At 40.8% G+C, this 16,906-nt stretch overlaps 1 protein-coding gene across 1 annotated transcript in view; it reads left to right on the top strand.

The window, feature by feature from the left end:
* The window catches only part of LOC311129664 (E3 ubiquitin-protein ligase MYCBP2-like), a 319,573-nt gene that overhangs the window by 34,773 nt on the left and 267,894 nt on the right, over window positions 1-16,906 (top strand). The window contains exon 3 of the mRNA XM_084162035.1: window positions 9,801-10,019. Within this exon, the coding sequence (XP_084018161.1) occupies window positions 9,801-10,019 (219 nt within the window). The remainder of the gene's footprint in view (window positions 1-9,800; window positions 10,020-16,906) is intronic.

The following is a 16,906-nucleotide window of genomic DNA, read 5'->3' as shown; positions in this document are numbered from 1 at the left end:
AGTAATTTCGATCCGAATGTGCAAATTGTCCAAATAGATACGCATGGTAGATGGATTATTTTAAATATGTTATTGGGCCATAAACAGATGTGGCTCATTAACCTTTATGGACAAAATAATGATGATCCACACTTCTTTGACAATATATATAATACATTATCAACCCTGCAAGCAATTCAAGACAATATTATTATGGTGGGGGATTATAATACTGTTTTAAATAGCTCAATGGACCGTAAAGGAAATCACACCACAAACAATCACCCACATGCTCTTAAGGAAATTGTGAATGTCATGGATACATTAGAACTAGTAGATATATGGAGGCTTAAATATCCTGATCTAGTGAGATATATATGGCGGAGACTCAATCAAGCTAGTTGTCTTGACTTCTTTCTTATCTCATTCTCGTTGGCACCAAAAGTTAGTGTTGATAGGGGACAGAATGCGGTCGGACTATCATATAATTAGCATATACATTACCCTTACTGAATTTCCACGTGGGCGAGGATATTGGAAATTTAATCAAAGCCTATTGGATGATAATTTATTTATAATTACAACAAAGGAATTTATAACTGACTTTTTCCGACATAACATAGGTACAGCAAATCCCCTTATTGTATGGGGCACCTTTAAATATGCCTTTAGAGGCCATGCAATTCAGTACTCATCTCAAACAAAAGCAATTTAGGTCAAGAGTTTATACTAACAAAGGAAATAGAAAGTCTAACAGAACAGATAGATGGCAAAAAAAAACTAACATGGAGGCTCAGAATAAATTAGAGGAAAAACAAAAAGAAATGGAGAAACTTATTCAAGAAAGATCAAGTGTAATATATTATAAAAATAAAGCAAACTGGATGGAAAATGTGGAAAAATGCACAATTATTTTTTTCTCTTCAGCATAGGAATGCTACCAAAAATAATTTAATGAAACTGGTTACAATTGACGGAGTCACTCATGATTCACCAAATTATATTTTGAAGGAGGAAACAAAGTACTTTAAGCATATGTTTTCTTTTCAGTCGCCTCCATCTCCTCTAACTGAAGCTAATTGTAGAAAAAAAAAAATATATTGATAATGTAAAATTAACAGCCATACAGAAAGACTCATGTGAAGGTGAAATTACAGAGGAGGAACTTCTGGATGCAATTAAAGACTTTAAGTCCGGGAAAACTCCAGGGTTGGATGACATACCAGTTGAGGTATACCAAACCTTTTTTGATATACTAAGAGGACCGTTATTAGCATGTTTTAATCACTCCTATGTAAATGGTAGATTATCTGACACTCAAGAAGAAGGTCTGATCTCATTATTACTGAAACAGGATACAAGTGGAAAATATAAAGATCCAGTCCATTTAAAAAATTGGAGGCTCCTTACACTTCAGTGTTGTGATGCAAAAATTCTAGCAAAATGTATAGCGCATAAAATTAAAAAGGTATTGTCGGATATCATTCATTCTAATCAGACAGGTTTTTTACATGGAAGATACATTGGAGATCATATAAGGCAAGTACTGGAAACAATAGAACACAATGAAAAATATGTGAAACCAGGCCTGCTATTCATAGCAGACTTCGAAAAGGCATTTGATAAAGTACGACTGGGGTTTATATATAAATGCCTGGAGCATTTCAATTTTGGAGAATCTCTTATAAAATGGGTCAAAATCATGTATAGTAACCCTAGGTGTAAAATAGTAAATAATGGCTATTTTTCTGAAAGTTTTAAACTGTCAAGAGGAGTGAAACAAGGTTGTCCACTATCGGCATATCTATTTATTGTGGCCATCGAGATGTTAGCTATTATAATCAGATCCAATAATAATATCAGAGGATTAGAAATCCAGGGCTTAAAAACAAAGGTGTCATTGTACGCTGATGATTCATGTTTTCTTTTAAATCCACAACTAGAATCCCTCCACAGCCTCATAGAGGAACTAGATACATTTTCTAATCTCTCTGGATTACAACCAAATTGATGACAGATTTACTATATTACGTATTGGATCACAAATTTTTTTTCACATTACCATGTACCAATAAAATGGTCTGATGGTGATGTGGGTATACTCGGAATACATATCCCAAAGGAAATAAATGATCTCACTTCAATACATTTTAATAGAAAGTTAGCAAAAATAGATAGTGGGGGGAAAAAAGTATTTAGTCAGCCACCAATTGTGCAAGTTCTCCCACTTAACAAGATGAGAGAGGCCTGTAATTTTGATCATAGGTACACATAAACTATGACAGACAAATTGAGAATTTTTTTTCTCCAGAAAATCACATTGTAGGATTTTTAATGAATTTATTTGCAAATTATGGTGGAAAATAAGTATTTGGTCACCTACAAACAAGCAAGATTTCTGGCTCTCACAGACCGGTAACTTCTTCTTTAAGAGGCTCCTCTGTCCTCCACTTGTTACCTGTATTAATGGCACCTGTTTGAACTTGTTATCAGTATAAAAGACACCTGTCCACAACCTCAAACAGTCACACTCCAAACTCCACTATGGCCAAGACCAAAGAGCTGTCAAAGGACACCAGAAACAAAATTGTAGACCTGCACCAGGCTGGGAAGACTGAATCTGCAATAGGTAAGCAGCTTTGTTTGAAGAAATCAACTGTGGGAGCAATTATTAGGAAATGGAAGACATACAAGACCACTGATAATCTCCCTCGATCTGGGGCTCCACGCAAGATCTCACCCCGTGGGGTCAAAATGATCACAAGAACGGTGAGCAAAAATCCCAGAAACACACGGGGGGACCTAGTGAATGACCTGCAGAGAGCTGGGACCAAAGTAACAAAGCCTACCATCAGTAACACACTACGGGGGTCTCAAATCCTGCAGTGCCAGACGTGTCCCCCTGCTTAAGCCAGTACATGTCCAGGCCCGTCTGAAGTTTGCTAGAGTGCATTTGGATGATCCAGAAGAGGATTGGGAGAATGTCAGATGAAACCAAAATATACCTTTTTGGTAAAAACTCAACTCGACGTGTTTGGAGGACAAAGAATGCTGAGTTGCATCCAAAGAACACCATACCTACTGTGAAGCATGGGGGTGGAAACATCATGCTTTAGGGCTGTTTTTCTGCAAAGGGACCAGGACGACTGATCCGTGTAAAGGAAAGAATGAATGGGGCCATGTATCGTGAGATTTTGAGTGAAAACCTCCTTCCATCAGCAAAGGCATTGAAGATGAAACGTGGCTGGGTCTTTCGGCATGACAATGATCCCAAACACACCGCCCGGGCAACGAAGGAGTGGCTTCGTAAGAAGCATTTCAAGGTCCTGGAGTGGCCTAGCCAGTCTCCAGATCTCAACCCCATAGAAAATCTTTGGAGGGAGTTGAAAGTTTGTGTTGCCCAGCGACAGCCCCAAAACATCACTGCTCTAGAGGAGATATGCATGGAGGAATGGGCCAAAATACCAGCAACAGTGTGTGAAAACCTTGTGAAGACTTACAGAAAACGTTTGACCTGTGTCATTGCCAACAAAGGGTATATAACAAAGTATTGAGAAACTTTTGTTATTGACCAAATACTTATTTTCCACCATAATTTGCAAATAAATTCATTAAAAATCCTACAATGTGATTTTCTGGATTTTTTTCTCTCCATTTTGTCTGTCATAGTTGACTATGATGAAAATTACAGGCCTCTCTCATCTTTTTAAGTGGGAGAACTTGCACAATTGGTGGCTGACTAAATACTTTTTTCCCCCACTGTAGGTGTTCCTCTTGTCCAGGTGGGAAAGGGCAGTGTGGAGTGCCATAGAGATTGCATCATCTGTGGATCTGTTGGGGCGGTATGCAAATTTGAGTAGGTCTAGGGTTTCTGGGATAATGGTGTTGATGTGAGCCATTACCAGCCTTTCAAAGCACTTCATGGCTACAGACGTCAGTGCTACGGGTCGGTAGTCATTTAGGCAGGTTATCTTAGTGTCCTTGGGCACAGGGACTGTGGTGGTCTGCTTGAAACATGTTGGTATTACAGACTCAGTCAGAGACATGTTGAAAATGTCAGTGAAGACACTTGCCAGTTGCTCAGCGCATGCTCGGAGTACACGTCCTGGTAATCCATCTGGCCCTGCGGCCTTGTGAATGTTGACCTGCTTATAAGTCTTACTCACATCGGCTACGGAGAGCGTGATCACATAGTCATCCGGAACTGCTGATGCTCTCATGCATGCTTCAGTGTTGCTTACCTCGAAGCGAGCATAGAAGTGATTTAGCTCGTCTGGTAGGCTTGTGTCAGTGGGCAGCTCGCGGCTGTGCTTCCCTTTGTAGTCTGTAATAGTTTTCAAACCCTGCCACATCCGACGAGCGTCAGAGCCGGTGTAGTACGATTCAATCTTAGTCCTGTATTGACTCTTTGCCTGCTTGATGGTTCGTCGGAGGGCATAGCAGGATTTCTTATAAGCGTCCTGGTTAGAGTTCCGCTCCTTGAAAGTGGCAGCTCTACCCTTTAGCTCAGTGCGGATGTTGCCTGTAATCCATGGCTTCTGGTTAGGGTATGTACGTATGGTCACTGTGGGAACAACGTCATTGATGCACTTATTGATGAAGCCAGTGACTGATGTGGTGTACTCCTCAATGCTATCGGAAGAATCCCGGAACATATTCCGGTCTGTGCTAGCAAAACAGTCCTGTAGCTTAGCATCTACGTCATCTGACCGCTGTTTTATTAACCGAGTCTGGTGCTTCCTGCTTTAGTTTTTGCTTATTAGCAGGAATCAGGAGGATAGAGTTATGGTCATATTTGCCAAATGCCAATTTCTCTCTGGTTGCACATTTAACATGCTGGTAGAACGGATGTAAGTTTCCCTGCATTAAAGTCCCCGGCCACTAGGAGCGCTGCCTCTGGATGAGCGTTTTCCTGTTTACTTATTGCCTTATATCTCATTGAGTGCAGTCTTAGTGCCAGCATTGGTTTGTGGTGGTAAATAGACAGCGGGAAACTGTTAAGTGTTAAAAACCCAGCAGCGTTGCAATTCTTGACACATTCAAACCGGTGCGCTTGGCATCTACTAGCATACCCTGTTTAAATGCACTTAAATCTTGTCTTGCCCATTCACCCTCTGAATGGCATACATACACAATCCATGTCTCAATTGTCTGATGGCTTAAGAATCCTTATTTTACCTGTCTCCTCACCTTCATCTACACTGATTGATATGGATTTACCAGGTGACATCAATAAGGGATCATAGCTTTCACCTGGTCTGTCGATGTCATTTAAAGAGCAGGTGTTCCTCATGTTTTGTACACTCAATGTATATTTCCACATTATGAGGTTGGAATGATACTGTGAAATTGTGAAAATGATAATGCCCTTTTAGTGTAAGAGCTGGTTGAAAAGACCATGTGAAATTTCAGCCTGTTTTGGTGGGATGGAGTTTTGGCATAGGACTGTAAATTAGTTAATAGACCAATAAGAAGTTCCAATCCTCTCTGCCAATAACACCTAGTTTTCAGTTTTTCCCTCCCCACTCAGACCACTGCCAGACAGCTCTAGCCAAATTCTTGCTAGATAAATTGCTCTTTGCTTTAGAAGCTATTTTTGTTTATTTTTGACCATTTTAATTGAAAACAATCACAGTAGGGTACTTAATTGTTACCCAGAAATGATTTTATATTGAGATAAAAATGGCTGCCTTGGACCTTTTAAGGACTGGCACAATGGGTTTTGCCCATTCACTCACTTTGTTCTTGACTAAAGCGTGCGTCCAAGTCAGCCTCTACTTTTGTTCTGATAGCATAATGTATGGGTTTGCTGTCTGGCTTAATGCTAAGCATCACTGCATCATACTACCCAGCTCTCCATTAAAGACTTCTCCATGTTTCTTTAAGATGGCGGGTAGGCCTGTCTCCATGTGTGATTGTACGCTCTGATGGCCAAGTATGATTTTCTCCAGCCACGAACGTCCCTGTAGTAATGGATAATCTCCTTTCACGACGTAGACTGGCAGCTTTTCAGTTTGTCTGTTTAACTGAACTTTGACCTCAGTGATGCCTCTCACAGCGACAGATTCACCTGTGAAAGTCTTTATTACGATGTGTGCTGTCTGAAGTGGAAGGTGTTTCAGTATCTTTTTGTAGACTGTGTCTGACACAAGATGCAGCTGCCACTGTGTCAAGCTCCATACTCACTGTCTGCCCCTTTAGCAAGGAATTGTCATAGTAGCCGTGCGGCCCCCCAGCAACAGTCAGTATATTCAGTGTGACTACCTCGTTTGATGAGTCGCTCACCTCTGTGTTCTCCTGCTCAACAACGTGAACATGTCTAATTTTCTTTTGTTGGAATGTCTTTATCTTGTTTTTTGTTGTCAGTCTTTGACGTTTTCTGAGTTTTGTTTTGTTTCTGCAGGCCCTTTTTGTGGCCCTTTTTACCACAGGCTCGGCAATCCATGTCCTTACACCAGCATGTAGACACCAGATGTCACACCTTGCCTCATCAGAAGCATGTGCCTTGCTTTCCCTGTCTCTGATTTTCAGTTGCAACTTTGCATTTTTCGTGATACACCCAACTGCTGAGCCTCTTTAGCAGCTAGTTCCATGGACACACTGACTTCTATGGCCTTTACTTTCAGTCAATAGTCTCTTTTGTGTAGCTTCACTCCCTAGCCCACATACTAGTCTGTCTCTAATAGTGTCATTTAGAACAGCAATTCTCAACTGGGAGGTTTTGAAACATACTCCAGGCTGAACTTTAACTACTAAAGCCAGGTAGAAAGTGTGCAGAAATCATAATGAACCTACATTTTTATATAATTTTATCTCTGAAAATGTTTTTCTTCAATTAGTATTTTGAATACAGAGTTAATTAGCACTATTTAGTAGATTTGGTTGATTTTGTGGTCTCAAATCAGTGTGCTTACTAACATTCTTCATTGAGGATATGGGCAACATTTTTTATTTAACCTTTATTTTGACAGGGAGTCAATGCTGAGACCAAGCTATCTTTTCCAGATGAGCCTGGAAAAATAAATGGATTATTGACGATGTACCATCTCAGATTGTTCTGAAATTGTTCCTGTAGTTAGAAACGGGTAAGATTAGCATTCCTGCAACATTATTTTGTGAAATATAACTTGGTCTTTGAGAAATTAAGCTAATTGATTGCTATGTGACCTCTGAAGCAGAAAAGTTTGTTCATGTGTCGGGGTTCAACACTTCGGTGTTTTATAAAAAAAGTTTTATATTTATAAGACACCTATACATTTTATACTTTTAAAACCTTTGTTTTAAGTGTTAGTTTTCGGGACCACAGTGTTGGTGCTGCTTTTAACACGCTTTGTTTGGATGGATTTTTGCTGTCCCCTGGAGCTAGCATTAGCAGGCTAGCTTCAACTATCTCGGTTGTAGCAGGCAAAGCTTGTCTCACGTTGCGGTTGCCTCTTGTAGCCAGGACAGTTTCTGACCTGCGTATAAGCATGTCAGACTGTTCTGTTTTGGAGTCGGATCTGGAGATGGACAGCAAAGTAATTAAATGTGAGACCTTTGATATACTCATTGTAGTCGATGAGAAACTGATCAATATACTTGTGATAAATGCTAACAGCTCCATGCCTCAAAGGAGCCGATCATTGAGCTACTAGACGAGAATAGGGTCCTAAGTGAACGTCTTGCTCTGGCTAAGGAGACTTCAAGACTGCATGCTGTTTTTGATACAACAATTCTAAATGACAGAGGGGGATATCCAGTGTGCTCTATGACAGTGGTTTCCAACCAGGGGTACTAGGACCATAGGGGGGACTTGAGAAGACTTGTGAGACTATAGGCTTACTGGTAAAATGCACATGAGGGGGGTATTTCAGTTGGTGGTACAGTAATCGAAAAAGGTTGGGAACCACTGCTCTATGAGACTGGGCTCATCTGCAGTAGCTACTGAGGATACTACCTTGGACCACTTTCCCGTACTAACACATCCCACTGTGTTTTGCTCTACTCCATCGGAAGCAAAGTGGAATCGAGTTAGAAATAGGAGAGGAGGATTATTCCAACGCATCTTCCCTCTCCCCTCTCGTCCAGACCTGCGGCTCTCTTACCGTTTTTCAGCTTTGCGCCCCCTGACTTCACCTGGGCACTGGGATGATTCACTTAATCCCTTCTTACTGCAGCTCTCTGCCCCACTTATTGCAGAACCGTTGACCTATATCTTTAATTTTACAATTGTTTCTGGTGTTATCCCTAAGATCTGGAAAGCGGCACCTGTCCTCCCCCTACATAAAGAAGGAGATCCTTCTGGCTTAGATAACTACTGTCCAATCTCCAAATGATCTTGCCTTTCTAAAGTTTTAGAATCCCTGGCCAACTGTCAGCTAAGAGCTTTTTTAACTTCTCACTCTATTCTTAATGTGCACCAATCCGGTTTTAGAACTGCTATGCTTGTTTTAGATGATGTGTTAAATTGCTTAGATCATAAAAATCAATGTGCTTTCCAAGTCCTTTGAAACTGTTGACCATCACACACTCATTCAAAGGTTTGAGAATGATCTGTCAGACAGGACACTGTGTGATTTCTGATGGCGTTAAGTCTAGGTTCCTAGATATTACGAAAGGTGTACCACAGGGGTCGATATTGGGACCTGTTCTCTTGACTATTTATATAAATAATATTGGTCTATCTGTTACCTTTTAATGTTCATCTGTATGCAGACGATACTGTTATGTATGCCATTGCCCCAATTGTAGACCAGGCGATGGAATACATATTATTAATTTAATGGTTCTCCCATCGATCGGGTTCCCGCTTATAAATATCTGGGCTTTTGGATTGACAAGGATTTAACGTTTAAAAAAACATACTGACGAGCTAGTTAAAAAGCAAAGATTTAAAGTGGGCTTCTTTTTGTAGAATAGAGCATTGGGGAACCAGGAGTGGTGACATTAATTGGAGAGGGAGAGAAGAGCGATGGGGAGAGCAAGAGGGAGGGGTTGTCCAGACTGTTTTCACACACTTGCTTTGACCACCACGCTACAGAAAGAGAAAGAAATCTGTTATGAGCTGAGCTGAACATAACAGTATGCCAGTGGAAGGGAGGACAGTAGCAGGTGACCCAACTGTGGTTTGATACTATGAATTCCCATAGTAGCCAATTCAGTTGCAGTCATTCTGTTTTTATGGTCATTCTGTTACTGATTTGGTACATAATTATGTGTTTTAATCACTTAATAAATCATAAACCAAATTGTTCTCACTAAAAACACTAATTAGTTGGTCAACCTTTACTTGTTACTTCTGTGATCTTTCATTATTCTCATGAGGGAGAGAAATTAGAAAAAATCTTAAGATATGTGGGTTTTTGGTAAGAGAATTACAATATTTCTTTAAACTTAGAGAAGGCAAATAAGATCTGCAAAATGAAATATAATTGTTAATATTAGTTGGCATGGGTCTTTACTTCAACGTTATTGTGTTGATGTATTTTTAGTACTTTTTAAGACCTTTTCTGCTAGATGTTTTCTAAGACACCTTTTCCTTCTGTTTGACCAGAAATCAAAGCCTTTGCTTATTCAAATAATGTTAGATGGAAAATGGTTGAAAAATGTATCTATGCCTTCATTTCTAAAAAAATATAGACTCTTAGCTTTTATTTGACACCAAGAACTTCACATCGTAGTGCTCATGGGGCTTTTTACCTGGAAATGCCCCCATCTTCTCTTTTGATTAAGGCTTGAGGGCCAAAACGCCTCCATTATGACTGCTGAAAATACATCTTAGTAATAGTTTATTTGCGAGTCATGACCGTATTTCTCATACTCTATTTCTATCTCCTCCACAGACGGAGAACATCGATGGGATCTTCTGCGTGCCGGACATCAAGCTGCATAGCAACCCATCGGCATTCAACGTGTACTGCAACGTGCGTCACTGCGTGCTGGACTGGCAGCAGCGGGAGGCGTCCCTGTCTCTGGCCTCGAGGAGCTCTGTGCAGAGCGGCGACTCGGACAGCGAGGAGGAGGAGGAGGAGTACCGTGAGCCCACCTTCAAGCTTCCCAAGGTAACCAATGCCATCTGTTATGTTACTTCAGAAGCAGAGTGATGGGAACAGGGTTGGTGGAAAGGTAGAAATAGAGTATGACAGACATTCCCATTCAAATCAACGTTCCATGACCGGTGTACCCACATGTAGTCAAATTAAGTGCTCAATCAAATTGCTGTGATCGGAAGGGCTTTGTCCATTCGATTAATTACATTTTTGTGGGTGGAAAGTAAGAATGGGCAAGTTAAAACAAATGCACTCTGAGTGAGGCAAACTGGGTAGGTGGAGGGGAGAGGGATGCTTGCCGTTATGACCTGAGAAGTAGTCCTACATTTGATTTATTAGGATCCCCATTAGCCGACGACAATGGCGACAGCTAGTCTTACTGGGGATCGACACATAACGAAAAATACATTACAGACAAAATACTTTACAATTTACATGCACACACTACATGTTAATGTTTTTAAATGTATCTATCAGTTACACATACATGTCAGTACATACACACAACAAGTAGGTCACATGGGGGAGAGGCGTTGTGCCGTGAGGTGTTGCTTTATTAGTTTTTTTGATACCAGGTTTGCTGTTCATTTCGCTATATAAGATGGAAGGGAGTTCCATGCACTCATGGCTCTGTATAATACTGTACGTTTCCTTGAATTTGTTCTGGACCTGGGGACTATGAAAAGACCCCTGGTGGCATGTCTGGTGGGGTAAGTGTGTGTGTAAGTTGACTATGCAAACAATTTTGAATTTCTAACACATTAATGTGTCTTATAAAATCAAGAAGTGACGCAGTCAGTCTTTCCTCAACTCTTAGACAAAAAGAGACTGGCATTAATATTCATTCTCTATAAGCATGCTGAAAGTCTGTTGTTAATTTGAGAAATAGCATTGTATTTTTTCAAACACCATTTTTTCCAACTGTTTGCTAAGAGCTGGCAGCAAGCTGATAGGTCTGCTGTTAGAACCAGTAAAGGCCTCTTTACCACTCTTGGGTAGCGGAATGACTGGCTTCCCTCCAGGCCTAAGGACAAAGACTTTCCTCTAAGCTCACATTAAAGATATAACAGATAGGAGTGGCTATAGAGTCTGTCTAAGTTGTCAATGTCAGGAGGTTTGTCATTATTGATCGATAACAATACTTTTTCCACCTCTCCCACACTAACTTTACAAAATTCAAACTTGCAATATTTTTTACCTGACTCGCTTTTCAAAGATGGCTAGAAATGTACATGTTTGGTGCTCTTATAGGAAGCAATCACTCCCACATTACTGACTACAAATTAGCTATAACTGGGCTAATAACTCACTAACTAGCAAAGAATATGAACAAATGTGCACGTGGCTACATGCAGCTCTCGCTTTGTTCTCAAAACAAGCGCATAATAATCGCGACCACTCATGCTGTAAAACAGTCCAGTTCAAAGTGAATGGCATAAATCCATATATGGCAGTGGTCTATTTGCATATAGGCCTACTGCTGCTCTGATTGTTTATGGCGCACCGTGTAGAGTATGGGCCTGAGTCGTGCCTGCAATAGAATCCTACTCGGATGCGCTCTGCCTAAAACAAAATATCTTGCATAGTTTGTTTTGTTTCGGTATGTTTCATTGAAAGTGGCTAATATTGCATTGATTCGATCATAATTCCCACATTAAAGGGAAACGTTAATAGTGTTAACTAATAGGGAAAACTTTAGGAAGTTGTGAAGTTCAATCTTGTGCTTCTCTGCGCAGGCTGATATTTATTTTGACGGCAGTCCTGGGGAGCTGCATGAGTGCTCCCTGCATGCTTGCAGCTTAGTAGGGAACATTGCTCCTAAGTAAGTTGCACATCATATGTGAGCGACCGGCTCGATTCGGTCTTATGTAGCAACATTTTATTTTTATTTTTACATTGGATAAAAGTAGTAAAACTGTATACTACAGCTGAAGAACAATGGGAAAGTAATTCTGCTTTGAAAGTTTTCTCACTTTTGAGAAAATGGCCCTTGAATGTTTAAGTAAACCTATTGGAGAGGTCTTCTTTGTCTACACCCATTCGTCATCATTCACAACCCATCTCTTAAGGATTCACATGTGAGGCCATATACTAAACAACAAAATATTTCAAAACGAAAGGCTGGTTTATACTACGTCTATCGACAGTTGTCGCAGTGACATCATGGACATTCTATTGTCGTCCGACATCAAACTCGTTATGAAAAAGTATAAACACAAACTACAGGCTGCATGATGCCTGGTGGTCCAAAATAGCATAACTAGTGTATTTTAACACCAATAAACCCACCCGTTTTAAAAATGTGTATATGTCAATCTAGCAAACCAGGCAACTAAAAGCATCTTTCTAAACAATGTTTTGGTTAGTTTCTAGCTTGTAAGCTGACTAGCCAGTTCAAATAATGACCATATCATATAGCTGACAACGTCTACACATTAGCTAATTTGTCTTCATTCAACAAGATCATTATTTACAAGTTAATGGCGAGCCAATTACAGAAAATAGCTTACAGTTCTGAGTGTGACTAAATAAAAGCAGGGCATTCAACCGGAGAATTTTAGAATTTTAGAACTTGGACACAGTAAATTCGCTCTGGCTATCTACTCCGATTTCAGAGCACTCTCGTCTGAGTGTGCCAGAGCGCAGAATAACTGATGAATTTGCGAACTTTCAACACCCGTTGAATATGGCCGGTGTCAGTAAACTGTAATTAAAATTGTTGCCAGCAGCACAGTTACAGTCACCAACGCTATGGATAACATGAAAACAGCCTAACCAGCTCTGCTAGGGTGAGTAAAATGGTCAGAGTGCGGTGTTCTCTCATTTGTGTCTGGGAGTAGCTAGCAAGCTAGCCAACGTTAGCTTGGGTACTTGACTGCCGTTTTGAGGTCAGAATGCTTGGATCAACCCTACTCCTCGGCCAGAGCATCCAGTGTGCACTCTCAACGCTCTGAGAGAAAAACGCTCTGAATGCACAGGATACAGAAGGTGTAGTGAAATGGTTACTTGCATAGTGGAGTCTTTTGTTTAGACATGTACAGTGAGGGAAAAAAGTATATGATCCCCTGCTGATTTTGTACGTTTGCCCACTGACAAAGAAATGATCAGTCTATAATTTTAATGGTACGTTTATTTGAACAGTGAGAGACAGAATAAGAACAAAAAAATCCAGAAAAACGCATGTCAAAATGTTATAAATTGATTTGCATTTTAATGAGGGAAATAAGTATTTGACCCCCTCTCAATCAGAAAGATTTCTGTCTCCCAGTTGTCTTTTATACAGGTAACAAGCTGAGATTAGGAGCACACTCTTAAAGGGAGTGCTCCTAATCTCAGTTTGTTACCTGTATAAAAGACACCTGTCCACAGAAGCAATCAATCAATCAGATTCCAAACTCTCCACCATGGCCAAGACCAAAGAGCTCTCCAATGATGTCAGGGACAAGATTGTAGACCTACACAAGGCTGGAATGGGCTACAAGACCATCACCAAGCAGCTTGGTGAGAAGGTGACAACAGTTGGTGCGATTATTCGCAAATGGAAGAAACACAAAATAACTGTCAATCTCCCTCGGCCTGGGGCTCCATGCAAGATCTCACCTCGTGGAGTTGCAATGATCATGAGAACGGTGAGGAATCGGCCCAGAACTACACGGGAGGATCTTGTCAATGATCTCAAGGCAGCTGGGACCATAGTCACCAAGAAAACATTTGGTAACACACTACGCTGTGAAGGACTGAAAACCTGCAGCACCCGCAAGGTCCCCCTGCTCAAGAAAGCACATATACAGGCCCGTCTGGAGTTTGCCAATGAACATCTGAATGATTCAGAGGAGAACTGGGTGAAAGTGTTGTGGTCAGATGAGACCAAAATTGAGCTATTTGGCATCAACTCAACTCGCTGTGTTTGGAGGAGGAGGAATGCTGCCTATGACCCCAAGAACACCATCCCCATCGTCAAATATGGTGGTGGAAACATTATGCTTTGGGGGTGTTTTTCTGCTAAGGGGACAGGACAACTTTACCGCATCAAAGGGACGATGGACGGGGCCATGTACTGTCAAATCTTGGGTGAGAACCTCCTTCCCTCAGCCAGGGCATTGAAAATGGGTCATGGATGTGTTTCCAGCATGATAATGACCCAAAACACACAGCCAAGGCAACAAAGGAGTGGCTCAAGAAAAAGCACATTAAGGTCCTGGAGTGGCCTAGCCAGTCTCCAGTCCTTAATCCCATAGAAAATCTGTGGAGGGAGCTGAAGGTTCGTGTTGCCAAACGTCAGCCTCGAAACCTTAATGACTTGGAGAAGATCTGCAAAGAGGAGTGGGACAAAATCCCCCCTGAGATGTGTGCAAAACTGGTGGCCAACTACAAGAAACGTCTGACCTCTGTGATTGCCAACAAGTACTAAGTCATGTTTTGCAGAGAGGTCAAATACTTATTTCCCTCATTAAAATGCAAATCAATTCATAACATTTTTCACATGCGTTTTTCTGGATTTTTTTGTTGTTATTCTGTCTCTCACTGTTCAAATAAACCTACCATTAAAATTATAGACTGATCATTTCTTTGTCAGTGGGCAAACGTACAAAATCAGCAGGGGATCAAATACTTTTTTCCCTCACTGTAGGTAGCTAACTAGCTAGCTAAACAATGAACCATAATCCCAACTCATAACGTTACTACCCTGCATGAATATGCAGGTAGCTAACCAACCAGTTTCAATGTTAGCTAGCTATTTAACATTAGGCTATAACTAGCAATGCAAATGGCTCTGAGATACGAATAATATTACTACACAGATCATACATGTAACATTAGCTAGAGAGCCAGCCAGCTAACGTTAGCTAGCTAGCTAACAGTACGCTTTAACTTGAAATGTAAATTACTTTCTGACAAAATTAGAAACTTATAATATCTGAAAATGTAGCTAGCTGGACTATCTTACCCGTATACATGGATGGACACTTCTCTCCCTCTGTCACGGATGCCATGGCTGCCCTTAGTTTGAAGATGTAATCCGGAGACATTTGTCTTAGACAACAACCTTCTGTGTTCTCTTTTCAACTCCCTCTGCATATTTGCAATCAAACGCCAGAATTCTCTCCATCTCCTTAGCTATCATACTCTAATTCCACCTGGCATTCCACTAATTTCAAAACTCGGTCCTACAGAAAGTGGAGAGCAACACTTTTGCAGTTCTGCTACGTGATATCTTTCAAAAAAGCTGCGTTAGAAAGGAATACCTACACATACTGACCAGCTCATGTTATAGACAGAAGCGTGCTACATGTATTTGTATTTATTATGGATCCCCATTAGCTACTCTTCCTGGGGTCCAGCAAAATTAAGGCAGTTCATACAATTGTAATACATTCACATATTTCACAACACAATGTGTGCCCTTAGGCCCCTACTCCACCACTGCCACATATCTACAGTACAAAATCCATGTGTACGTGTGTGTATATTATTGTGTGTGTTTATGCATTTGTCTTTGCCTATGTTTGTGTTGCTTCACAGTCCCCGCTGTTCTGTAAGGTGTTTTTTGTATCTGTTTTTTAAATCTGATTTTACTACTTGCATCAGTTACTTGATGTGGAATAGAGTTCCATGTAGTCATTGCTCTATGTAGTACTGTGCACCTCCCATATTCTTTTCTGGACTTGGGGACAGTGAAGAGACCTCTGGTGGCATGTCTTGTGGGGTATGCATGGGTGTCCGAGCTTTGCGACAGTCCTTTTTCTTCCTTTACTCGGAAGCGGTGGACAGTGTGCACTCCTCCTGAGTCGGATTAGATGTCCACTTGAATACCTCTTCTCCGTTGGCGGTGTCTTGGAGCAGCCTCTGGGATATGTTCAATTGCCCTGGGGGTTACAAACAAAGGATCCAATTCGGGAATGTCGTATTCCTGGTCGTAATGCTGGTGTGTTACCGCCACTCTGATATCCAAAAGTTATTTCCGGCTGTATGTAATAACACAAAAAAACTTTCTGGGTTAATAATGTAAGAAATAACACACAAAAGAACAAAACACTGCAAAGTTGCTTATTCCTCCATCAGTTTTTTAAATATAATTTTGCCGTGATGGCGAGCGGGGATGCAGATCCTGATCAGTCTTCTGTTACATTTGATACATTGGAGCAGCACGGAGAGCGAGCAAAGTTGATACATTGCATATCATTTAATCCCTGGTATAACCAGTGCACAGGCCAGTCTGAGTAGGCATAGCACGTTCTCTGTCACGCAGCAGTGCCAGAGAAGAAAAATAGCTTTGCGACAGGCATGTGTGCAGTTTAACAGCAAAGAAAACATCTCGTATCTAGCTCAAATGGTTAAAAAAATATCACCAATACAACCGGAGCTACCTTTTTTTATTATTATTTTTTTAAATTACGCACGCGTTTGATATAATTTCACAAACCATGTCACGGGTCGATAATTATTGGTTTGATAACAAACAGTGTTGTTCAGTCATGTTCCCTAGCTTGCTAACAACCTGTTAACTTGACAGATAATTTCTGGTGCTCCTTACATTCTGTTTGGTGCCTCACGTTTTTAAAAGTTGTGAGCATTGCGTTTGTGGGAGAGAGAGCGGTGTGTGTTTATGTTAGAGAGGGAGACCAAGTGTGTGTGTGTTACAACTGAAGAGTAAAGAAGGTTTCATGCAGTGTTTTCCCCTTACTGCCACAATGACATGCAGATCATTATGCATGTATATTCCTTCCTCCCATTCCTCCAGCCAAATCACAGATAGGCCTTTGCAAATATTAACAAATCAGCCATTCTAAGTGTGAATATCAGTGACAGGTTTTTTGTGTAGCACATGCGCATAACGTTTAGAAAACAGGAACTATTGTCAGGAGGATGTGGCGAACAGGACGCTAGGTCACTCCGTT

The sequence above is a fragment of the Coregonus lavaretus genome (genome assembly GCF_964263955.1).
Source record: "Coregonus lavaretus genome assembly, chromosome: 5".
Taxonomy (NCBI): domain Eukaryota; kingdom Metazoa; phylum Chordata; class Actinopteri; order Salmoniformes; family Salmonidae; genus Coregonus; species Coregonus lavaretus.
The sequence above is the reverse complement of the archived record's forward strand: the minus strand, read 5'-3'. Positions and strand labels throughout refer to the sequence as shown.